Here is a 12,350-nt window from a genome sequence, read left to right as displayed (position 1 = left end):
TCAACAAATGTTCACTAAGCACCTCTTTGTGCCAGGCATAGGGTTAAGGTCTGGGGATAGAGCAGTCAACAAGATAGATGCAGTGTCCACCCTCCTCATTTTATTGAGGAGACGGACAACAAATGGCAAAATAAATACATGTGAGCTCTTCTATCAGGTGGTGGTGAGCGCACCTTGGTCAGGCCTGTTCCTACCTTCTGATCCTGAGAGCATCAAAGATGCTAATCCATTTTCCTGGGCAGAGGCCCCCTACCTTCTGCATCTCCAGAAATTGCTCACTCAAGTTTCTCTGATAAGAAAGAGTCATCTCTGTCAAGGGAACTTGAACTTCAGTGCTCCTTCCCTCGTCAACTGAATTAACAAATCAACTGATTCAGTGGTTTGGAATGATGTAAACAAAACCACCGTTTCCCTCCTCCTTCCCCAACTGCTCTGACTACCCTGATGGGGGGAATTGAACATCTCTAGAGCTTTGTCCACAAAATGACCATAAGACAGACAGAGAGGTCAAACTGGATTTGGAGACCGACCCTAGGAGAAAGGACTTTCTTTCAATTTCCATTTAAATGTATCTACCTTCCTATCCAAACACGAAGGAATCAGGACAAGCCCAGGAGAGGTGCAATGATTGGAGTATGGCTGGACTGGATCTGTACCCTGCCCTGTATGGTCAGATGCTTCTCTAATAAAGCCATAGTGTCCAGAGCACATGTCAATGTGATGGTCCTTGAGAGTCAGATCAGGCATCAACACAGTAAGCTTCTGTTGAATATCCATTATTTGGCTCTCACTGTTTCTTAAGCCCCTAATGTATGTCAAGCACTAAGCTAAGTGTAGGTGAGCAGGATGTAATTAAGTGAATGTAGCAAGGAGCCACAGAGACAGTGACATATATCTGTACTATGTCCACTGAGAGGTTGTCAGTTCTGCCTAGGGGTGGGACTCAGGAGAGTATTAATGGAGGAGCTGACCCGAACTGCATTTTGAATGACAGGAGGTAATCAGTGTAGCTGCCAGTGGGGTGAGTGTCAACGGCACTGTAGGGAAAGAACTGAGGATGGAGAGAGAGAGACTCCCCTTGGAAGAGGGCTGGAGTGCTGGTCAGGTGCAGAGGGAGGGAGGGGTGTTGTGCAAGATGAAGTTGGCCGCTGGCACAGGCCACACCCGGGAGGTCCTTCTCTGCACTATTGGGAGTTTGGGCTTCATCCTGTAGGCAATGTGGAGGCACCGAAGGGTTTACAGCAGGGGAGTGGCAAGATCAGATCTGCACTTAATGATGCTTGCTCTGATGGCGGTTTGGCCTGAAGATTAACATACTGAATGAGAGAAGGAAGCATTCGGCACATCTTTATTAAAGGTCAATGCGATTTGTTTAACCAAGCTTGCACGCAGAGCATATTGGGTACTCTAGCGTGCTGCTATTATTGTATTTTATTTTATTTGGGGCGGTGGAGAGGAGGGAAGGAAGGAGGCAGCAGAATGAGTAGCACTGCATGCATGGCTGGAAATAAGAAAAAGAACATTTATGTTTCTCTGAAACTGTCACCAGCCTCTGTGTTGCGTCCATGTTGGAGGAAAGTGTCGGTGTGTGTGGGTGGTGGTGGGGGGGCAGGCTAGGAGCAAGACGCCCTGTTAGTGAATTTAACCCACACAGTAGGGTAACAGTGTGCTTCCAAAACACTGGCATGCCCGTATCCCAACTCCACCTGCTGGGGTCCTGCCAGGAGGTTCCTCTTCGCCCACATCCCTGAGAGATGCAACACTCTGTGAGAGAACTCAGTCAGCTTGTGGGTGCTTCCACTCTCCCCTGCTCCTCCTTTGCTGCTTTCTTTCCACGAATCTTGCTAATATTCATCCTTCACCTTTTGACCTTTTTGAAATTAAGATTTTGTTTTCAAGTAAGCCCAAATCCAACGTGGGGCTTGAACTCAAAACCCCGAGATCAGAGTCACACGCTCTACTGTCTGAGCCCTCCAGGTGCTCCACCTTTTGCCCTTTTTATTTCCTCACACCACAGAAGTTGGGAAGACTGAGTGTGAAGAGTGTGAGGACTGGACTCAGACCTGTCTTGGGGAGTGCTGACATCACTGCTCACCTTCTGTGTGGCCGTGGATGTGCAGGTAACCACTTCAGCCTCAGTTTTCACATCTGTAGTACGCAGATGGTTGGGGTAACCAATGGACTGAATGTGTGTGTCCCCCCCCAAATTCGTATCTTGAAGTCCTAGCCTCTAATGTGACAGTATTAGGAGGCAGGGCTTTGGGGAGATAATTAGATCATGAGGATGGGGCCCTCACAAATGGGATTAGCGCCCTTATTAAAGGGACTCCAGGGAACGCTCTCACCCCTTCGTCCATGTGAAGACGCAACAAAATTTCTGCAACCCAAGACAGGGTCCTCGCCAGAATCCAACCATGCTGGCTGGCATCTTGATCTTGGAATTCCAGCCTCTGGAGCTGTCAGAAGTAAATCTGTTTGTAAGCCACCTGTCTGTGGTAGTTTATGACAGCAGCCCAGACTGAGACCGAGTACTTGCCTCAGAGTTGTTTGAAGAATAAGATCACGCTTTTTGAGTACAGATGGTCTCTAACTTTGGATGGGTCAATTTACGATTCTTCAGCTTTATAATGGTGTGAAAGTAATACTCATCCAGTAGAAACCATACTTCGAATTGTCCATTTGGATCTTTTCCCAGGCCAGCGATATACAGTATGATCCTCTCCCATGATGCTGGGCAGCGAGCTGAAGCTCCCAGTCAGCCTCTTGATCATGAGGTTATGTAAACAACCATTCTGTACCCAGAATGGTAACCTCCAACCATTCTGTACCCAGATACAACCGTTTATATTCCGTTCTCCACTTTCAGTGCAGTATTCAATAAATTACATGGGATAATCAACACTTCATTATAAAATAGGCTTTGTGTCAGATGATTTTGCCCAACTGTGGGATAATGTGAGTATTCTGGACATGTTTAAGGTCAGCGAGGCTAAGTGATGATGGTGGGTAGGTGGGGTGTATTAGCGGCATTAAAAAAATTTTTTTTAATGTTTATTTATTTTTGACAGACAGAGATAGAGAGAGACAGAGCATGAATGGGGGAGGGGCAGAGAGACAGAGAGGGAGACACAGAATCTGAAGCAGGCTCCAGGCTCTGAGCCATCAGCACAGAGCGTGATTCGGGGCTGGAGCTCACAAACTGTGAGATCATGACCTGAGCTGAAGTCAGCCACTTAACTGACTGAGCCACCCAGGCACCCCAATGTTTATTTATTTTTGAGAGAGAGAGAGAGAGAGAGAGAGAGAGAGAGAGAGAGATTGAGTGGGGGAGGGGCAGAGAGAGAGAGGGAGACACAGAATCTGAAGCAGACTCCAGGCTGCGAGCTGTCAGCACAGAGCCTCATGCGGGGCTTGAACTCATGGACTGAGTGATCATGATCTGAGCTGAAGTCGGACACTCAACCGACTGAGACACCCAGGTGCCCCTAGCGGCATTTTTGACTTGGGATATTTTCAACTTATGATGGGTTTACTGAACACAGTCCCACGGTAAGTTGAGGAAGATTTGTACTTGGCACATGCTGTACTGGGTAGCATTGATGGCACTCCCGCTTCCTCACCCAGGATGACTACTTCCCCGGGATAACCACGCTTGACCTCCCTGAGGTCTCCTGACTCTCCCCAGCTGGGTTAGTGGTTCATTTTCCACCATATTTGCTGACTCTGCTTGCCAAGAATAACTTACTATTTAAACGTCCCCACTACCCTGTGAGCCTTTGGAGAAGGGCTTCTGTCTTTTACTTCTGAATCCCCAGGCCTCAGCATGAGGTCCACCACATAGTGGGTGCTCAACAAACACTGATGGGATGAATCAGCAAAAATCGTTTCTGCCCAGCAGCTCCACCTGGTAATGGTGCTGGGCAGAAACTAAAGGAAGAAGAGGAAATATCATTTGTCAGACGATGGAGAAAAATCTCTGAGGCTCCAGTTCGTACCATTAGCTTAAATACATACTGCTCACTATTACTCCCATATATATCACACCCCAAGATACCAGGGTGAGAGACCGGTGCCAGTCTTCAGCTGGCATTACCGTGTTTCTACACCAAACACGTCTATACCCTGTATTTACATTGCTGAAATTGGCATGCATTTAACATGTAATGTTTGTCCTCATGAATTCTCACTCTGCCTCAGGCTGCCTTTAAGTCAGGGTTCCATCTTTCAGGGAATAGAGTTTGAGAACCCCAGGCCACATTTTTACAGCTTTTTTCCCCAAGGAGACTTGCTTGGTGTATTTGGTGGGATAAACATAAACAAGTTTACCCAAACAAATTTACCCTCAGTAGCTCAAACTTTTGTAATGTTTAATGTGTCGGCTATATCTTTATAGTACCGGAAGACCCCTTGGATACTCAATAGGTATAGAATAGTTACATGCGGTTCATAGCCTGATTTTATTCTTTCAAATGACTGGAGAAGTCAACAGCTGTGCTTTTTAATTTTATGACATGCCCTTGCTGAATCTGTGATTCATCTTCTACTGAGTTCTTGGTCATGGATACAATTCTCAAGCTGACTTTTTCTTACTTATTTTTATAAGTAAAATGTACGATGATGACACACCCAGGACTGCATAGTGGGGGAATCGTTCCCTTCATCTGAGCTCCAACAGCAGCCTCTATTAAATGTGTCGTGTTTACTTATGTGGATCACTGAGAGATTTAACATCACCCGGTCCCTGCTTATGAAGTTCCCATTCAAAGAGAATGATGCCAATGAGAAAAAGGCATGGTGGTTCCAGAGATCGATCCTGGGCTTGCTTCTGATCAATAAGGAACTATTCGGCAATTTTCTCACATGGAATGACATTTCCTCTCATAATCTGTGGCAAATCCAAGTGAAATGAAAAAAGGCAATTACTAAAGAATAAAGTCATATGATTTTTTGTTTTATACAAACAATCAGTGAAAAACAGGGCCTCTAAGAATTGGATTCATGGAGGTAAGCCCCTCCTTTTCTGTGCCTCGCTTCCCTGAGTTACTGCTTAGATTGCAACATGGCAAGCAGTGTGCTGCATTTCTCATTCTGTGACAACATCTCCAAAGCCATTCTTTTGAAATGAAAGTACAAGTTCAATTAAGCATAGAGAGAGGCACCAGGAGCAATATGCTTAAACTCCCTGGTGATATTTCATCACATTTACCACTGCGTCCCTCTGAGGAGCGGGTGCCTGGAGCACTTCCCAAGGAGCTGAGAGGTATAAGGCAGTCACGAGCTGGTCTCTCCTTTCCTATGCATTCATCTTTTAGCCGGGGTCAGGGTAGGGGACCAAAGCAAAGTTGTAAGCAGGAAAGACTGAAAACAGTGTTTTAAGGGGCTCGTACTGTGCGTCAAATCACCATGTTTAAAATCTCTCCTCTAAATGCCTTTGGTTGTGTGTCTTTATTTCCTTGGAGGAAATATATTAGGACAACAGCCAGAACTGTTAAAGTTTGGAATCTGTGATCTTTTGGATTCATAATGGGCTGAAGTTCAGTACTGTATTTACAATCTATGAAATGAATGGACTATGTGAGAGAGAATGAAGCTATCCAAATGATACTCTGTCCTAGGACATCGGAAGAAAGCCTTCATTTATATGTAATGTTCTAATAACTACTCCCTGTTCTCAATTTAAGAAGGCTCTTTGCACTCCATTAGTTTACTGGTTTCACCCTTGAAAATATCATAAAATCGTTTTTAAAAAAATAACGCCAGCTTGATGAAGTCAGGTGGATACTAAAATGATAAAAATGTTACCTTTTATGTAATTGGGGCTGCTAATTAATTAACACAAGAAAAATGGAGGGATATTGGCATTCTTACACGATACTACATTAAAAAATTAAAATACTTCGCATAAATTACTGATATCTCCTCCAGAAAATCCATTCAGAAAATCCATTTTTCAATGTCATGATTCCGGTCTTGACCCTCAATCTATTGAAGGGGAATTTCACTTTAATAAAATGGATTTTCTTTAGAAGACCTTCTAAATTCAGCCTGAAATTAATTCAGGCTGGTCTTTTCCATTGTTGGCCTGGGTTCGTGAGAGTGTTTTCTAAGATTTGCTCAGACATATGAAATCTAAGCTTCCAAGGAAAGTAGAACGTCACTAGGCCATTACTACCCACTGCATGGCTTCATATACAGGAGCTGTCCTTTGCTTAAAGTAAGCCATATTGTGTGCCCAGCACTGTATTCACTGTGAATATAGTTTTTATTTGGCTTCATAGTGATCTTTCTCCCACCTGTCCTTTGGACAATTTAGGAACACACAAAATAATATAGCTAGCTTACACCAGTCATTGTCTAGGCAACAGACTACCTTGCTTAATCCTCACCCAACCCTCTCAATATCAGTCTATCCTCCTTTTACTGACGAGGAAATCGTAATTTCAGAGATGTTATAAAAACTGCCTGAAGTCGTACAGCCAAGGAAGTGGTAGAGACAGGAGCCCAGGTCTGCTCAGTTCTCTCTCTCTTCACGAGAGCACGTTCCTTTCTCTAAGTATGGTGGTTTCACCACCATGGTATCTGGCTTCCAAAATTTCTAGTCCTTTTGGTAAGATTTTCCTTCTGGTTGTCTTTTACCTATTTTCCCTGGCATTGATTTTCTTAACTGGCTCAATAGAATGACTTTGCACAATTCCTTTTTTCTGAGTCCTCTAATCTGTGACCAACTCAAGCAAATAGTTGCCATTTTGTGGTCATTGCACCCTGTGCTTCCATGCTTGCTCCCACTCACCTGCACCTCTTTAGCTAGTTGATGAGACAGACACACAAGAGCCTCTTCCAGGGTGGGATTTAAAAGATATTTTTAGAAATGATTTGCAATCCTAAGTCATGGGGATTTGAGCTGCTCTTTCAAAAATGAGGACATGTCCCGCCTCTCTTCTCTATTTATTCTCACTCATGATTTCACCCAGGTTTAAATGCCATCTGGATCCCAATGACTTCACATTTATATCTTCAGTTCTCTCTCCTGAAATCCAGACTCATATCTAACTGCCCACTCCACACCTCTTCTTGGATGCCCAATAGACATCTCAAGCTTAACACATTAGAAAATTCTGATTCCTTTCCCCACCCACGAATATGCTTCATCTCAGTCTTCCCCATCTCCACTGATGAGAGTGTCCTCCCTTCAGTTGCTCAGGCTAAAAGCCTTACAGTCATCTTGGTTCCTCACTTTCCCTCATATCACAAATCTGATCTATCAAGAAATCTTGTGGTTCTTCCTTCAAAATATACCCAAGCATTTCTCACCACCCCATCCACATTGGCCTGGGATTACTATTGACATTGTCAAGTCACTTGGATTTTGCAAGTTATCTCCCAATGTTGACCTTTGCTCCTCTACTGTCTCCTTCCAATGAAGCGACCAGAGTGATCCTTATCAGCAGATGGTGTCACTGCTCAAAGTCTTAGACTGATTTCTCCTAGCAATGGCCTCCAAGAGAAAGAATGATGGGGAAGATTGACCCCCATCTGGAACAAATGTCTATGCCTTCTCTGGTTACTCTGTTTGCCAATGATGGCAGTGCTGCTGTGTCCTTCTGGATGATGCTGATTTCCATTGGTGGTCCCATGCCAAGGCATAGGCAAGAGTTGCAGAGAGCTTAGGATAGAATGAACCTGAACTTTCTTTCTTTTTTTTAATATGAAATTCATTGTCAGATTGATTTCCATACAACACCCAGTGCTCATCCCAACAGGTGCCCTCCTCAATGCCCATCACCTGAACTTTCAATGTGCCCACAAGTTCTGTGGCTAGTTTATGTCCCTTCCAAGTAGAAACAAATGCAAAATGCGAGGAGATGACTCTTGACATTGAACCAAAGTTAGAATTAAGAAAAAAAACATGCTGATGAGTTTCATGCAATGTGAAAGGATCAGCCTTACAACTAGTTCTAAGACCTCAGAGGTAAGGTTTTTCTCTATCCCTAGAGAGGAAGCATGATGGGAAGATGAGGGCATAGAAAAGTTCTTAGGAGGACCTATGTTTGAATCCTTGCTCCTTCACTATGGAGGACCAGATTACTGTTCAGGGAATGTTCACTCCCTTCCCATCCCCACCTCCATGGGAGGATTCTGAGGTTGGGCTTGGCCATGTCTCTTTCTTTGGCCAGTTAAAACTGGATAGAAGTGACAGTGTGTGAGTTTCAAGCCTACACCATAAGTAACATCACACATTTCTGACCTCCACCATCAGAAGTACTTGCCATGGGTATCTTCCTGAATCCCAGAGAAGTGACAGCCAAGCCACCCAAGCTGCAGCAGGAAATATCAATGCTGCTTGTTGAATGTTTGTTTGTTATGCAGAAGTTGCTGACATACACAATCACTTACTAGATGTATGTTCTTGTCAAATCGTTTCACTTCCTGGGCCTTGGTTTCCTCATATGTACACTGGGATAGCAAATCATACCCACTTTGAAGGTGGGTACTTTGGGAACACTAGGTAAGGTGTTGCATGAAAGCTATTAGCACAGAGCCCGAAATGTTGAAGGTACTCAGTGTCGCTTCCCTACTCCTGATACTCAGCACATTGTGGAGTGGGTACCATGTCTAAGTGAGTGGGGCAAGTTGAAGTTATGCTGGGGTGTCATTTTGAGTAGCAGCAGAAGAATGGGCTGGTTGGGAGAGTGGGTGTGGGTCGGGGTCATGTGTCCCTGGGGAGTGTGGTTGGGTGGCAGTGGGGGAAGGGGTTGATTTCTTTCAATCCTACTTAGAAGTACAGAAGCAGGGTAGCCTGATAGATGTCCCTGATCAGGTGGTGGTGTCTCCACTGGAACTCAGCGGCTGATGCTAGCACGTCTCCAGAGCCTCTGGGGAGGCTTCCAGGCTTGTGTTTCCCACCCACTGCCTGCTTCCTAGTAAATGATTCCTGCTTCAGAACATCCCCCACTTGCTACCAGGCCAACTTTCCACAGGCTGGCTGCGTCAGAGAGTTTAGCGGATGGAAGAGTGCTGGCGCTCTCCTGCTGAGCAAATCAATCCCTTTTGGCCACAGTGTCCTGCACATAGCGGCGTCGAGGTCATTCCCACTGGTAGGGCCATCATTATCCCTGTGGCGCCTGATAAAGGTGCTACTGGGAATGCCTCCATTATTGCCCAGAGTGTAAGAGCACAAATACCTGTGATTATGGGGCCAAAAGCAGTTACCTCTCCCCATGTGGGGTCTCTTTATCTTGCTTTCATTCCCTTTCTCTTCCCTTCGCCGTGACTGATAGATTATGAGGGACAGAAGGAGAAGGGGATGCTCCCACTCTTTTCCATTTGCATTTCTAGGGGTGAGGGAGTTTATGCAAATCAGTCTTCTGCAGAAACTCCTCAGCCTGGCATCAAGACCCTTCGATATCTGGACCCAAATGACCTCTCCTGTCACTCTCTCTGCCCCTGTCACTAACACTGCAGGGGCCACTCATTCCTCTATTAATTCAAGCCTAACCCATGTTTATTGTGGGCGCTGCAATGGACAGCTGATGAAGGCAAAGTTCCTTCCTCTAAACCCTTCACAGCCCTTGTAATGCTCTTCTTGCTTTGGATGTGGCCCTCTGTGCTTGGAATGTCCTCCCTCCTTCCCTCTTTTTCCTTTCTGCCATCCCCCCCTCCTTCCTTCCTTCCCTCCCTCTTCCTCTTTTTCCTCCCTTGCTTCCTTCCTTCCTCCCTCTTTTCTTCTCTCCCCTCCCCCCCCCTTTTCCACACCTCTCTTTCTCCAGCAAAGTTATTCATTGATTCAGTCCTTATTTTAAAGGCACCTGCGTTGTGCACCCTTGCCATGTATTCTGGGCAGTTTTTCCATGATCCCAAAGAGTTCTCTCCAGTTTTTTTTTTTTTTTGCATTATGTTTGTTACATAAATCTCTATAATGCACTACCGTATGTCTGTCTCCCGACCTAGAGTGAGGACCCTGTGGACAGAAAACACGTCCTGTTGATCTATCTTGTGGCACCTAGGATCCACTCAGTAAATATTTATGGAGTGAGTGAACAACTGAATGAAGGTCTTGGGTTTTCACATTGTGATCCACTTCAGCTATTGTCAAAGTCGTCCTTCTCAATCCCCACGGAGCTGATGGGGTGGCAGTCAGCAGGGATGCCTCATTCAAAACAGATGAAGCTGAAGTTTCCCTTACCCACAAAAGGGCCATCTGTCATTGGTCCCGACAAGATCTGTCCCCCTGGCTCTCCAGCCCCTTGTTTGCACAAGGATTGGTACCAGTTCCTGAGGAAGGCCACCTTTCTGTAGCTCAGACCCCCGTGGAGGGTTTCATTTTCGACAGCAGCCACATCACTTAATATTAATCAGACCTGTGCTGGGGGTGGGTTGGGGGAGGAAAGTCCCACTAATGAGTGACTCTGCAGCTAGCAATCTGTTAGATTATGTGTTGGGGCTTAATGTGTGATTTCATGGCTTTTCACGGTCTCTAAACTGCAAATTCAAGATTATTTGAAAACATTTTACTTAATTTTCATGCTTTTTTAATCAAAAAAAGTTAAAAGACTAATAATATTTTATGGGCAGTTATAAAATGTGCTCTTTGCACACAAAATAGAAACGCCTTCCTTAGATGAGTAACTTGAGTGTATACTGAGAGAGGACTCCATAGGGGCTCTGGTGAGGAAGGGCGGGTAGGTTTTGGAGACGACTCATTCTTCCAGGTGATGTCTATCTAGGGGGACTGTGATTCTCCAAGTTCATTCGTCACCCCCACTGCCCCACACCCCAACCTTTTCATATGGAAGTGACTTGGCAGTGAGCACTTGTGGGGAGGGCTGGTGTCTGGCCATTTTTATACTTCGGGAGACTTGCCTGGTGTCTGTCATGGGCAGGTGTGTGGAAAATGTTTTCTGAATGCGTGAATAAATGAATGAGGGAAGGGTTCTCCATACTCTCCTTCCAGCAGTCCACGGAGACCCGAAAGCATTCACTCTGTCTTTCCCCCATCACCACTGGAAGCAGAAACAGCAGACAGAGCTGAGCTCCTGGCTTGGCGAAAGGGTGCTCCGCAAGGATGTGGGTATAAGAATGTTTGCATTTTGCTTTTTACTTCGGTGAAGTCATGATCTACCTATTGCTTAATTCAAAATCCCAGACCCAGAAGGACCCTAGAAACCTGAAGTTGAACTTCTTCACTTTATAAATGAAGAAACAGAGTTAACATGAAGAGGCTCCTTGCTTAAGGACAAAGTCAGGACCTGAATCCCACTTTTCTGCTCCTTCCTAATTCATTTAAAAAATAGTTTTTCCTGTCCTGCTTCTTTCATCTCGAGGTGTGAGGTATAACTTTTCCTAGACCCTGCAACTTCTGGGATTGCTCTGGGAGACACAATAGTTCCCTTTTCCTTCTTCCCCTTTCAACTTTGCAATGTTCTTTCTTTTCTGCTTAAGGATCCTGGGGAGAAAACATTCTAGAAACCTGAAGGCATGGAAATGGACAGAGTCCTCTAGAGCAGGAGATCACACATAGCAATGAAGAAAGATGCCACCCTGCCTTGGCCTGAAAAGGGACTCAGTGACAGAGAGAGGGAGATGTGGTCCAGCTCTGGAAATGTTGAGGTTGGATCCAAACTACCTGGTGAATGCTTTTTCAATCACATAACTGGCAGAGCCCCAAATGTGGCCAGCTGACATGGTGGAGTTTGTGAGCTAGTGGAGTCCCCCAGCTCATTACCAATCCATGGGATAACGATGACCATCATCATAATAATCATTATCGCCTTAGACAGGCGTGGATGACAAAGACACCCCGGGGACGTCCTTTTGAAATGAGCTGCTTCTTAGCCAACCCTGACTCTCCAGAGTGACTTTCTAGAGAATTAAAGGATCATGAAGCTGAAAGAGGCCCTCTGAGATCATCAGTTCTGGCTTTCTGCCTTCAGACAGGACTAACCTTTATAGAATAGTTGCTGTATAGGAAATTGAACCAAACTTACTTTTATATGTTATTCTTGTGATAGTATCTCTGTTGAGCATTCGATTAAGAAATGGGTTTGATGAATCAGAAACCTAGGAGAGAAAAGAAAATATTAATGACTGGGCAGTACTATCCCAGGATGAACACTGCCTCCATGCATTCACTTATTCATTCATATTTACTGAGTGCCTACCATGTGCCAAACACCGTGGTGGCTGGAAATTCAGACATTAAATACACAGACTATGCTTTCAAGAAATCCCAGTCTAGAGAAAGAAGACAGGTGAGTAAATGAATGGTCATAATAGAATGTAAAGAGTGCTATGATAGAATCACAGGTGTGATGATATTAGAGGAAGTTCACTTACCTGGGGCATCTGGGGAG

General features: G+C 45.0%; 1 protein-coding gene across 1 annotated transcript in view; it reads right to left on the bottom strand.

Moving 5' to 3' along the window:
• The window catches only part of CA10 (carbonic anhydrase 10), a 485,650-nt gene that overhangs the window by 7,909 nt on the left and 465,391 nt on the right, over window positions 1–12,350 (bottom strand). Inside the window, exon 6 of the mRNA XM_030296817.1 lies at window positions 11,985–12,057. Coding sequence (XP_030152677.1) covers window positions 11,985–12,057 — 73 coding nt within the window. The remainder of the gene's footprint in view (window positions 1–11,984; window positions 12,058–12,350) is intronic.

This window comes from Lynx canadensis, chromosome E1 (assembly GCF_007474595.2).
Source record: "Lynx canadensis isolate LIC74 chromosome E1, mLynCan4.pri.v2, whole genome shotgun sequence".
NCBI lineage: Eukaryota > Metazoa > Chordata > Mammalia > Carnivora > Felidae > Lynx > Lynx canadensis.
This window is presented reverse-complemented; position numbering and strand designations above follow the sequence as displayed.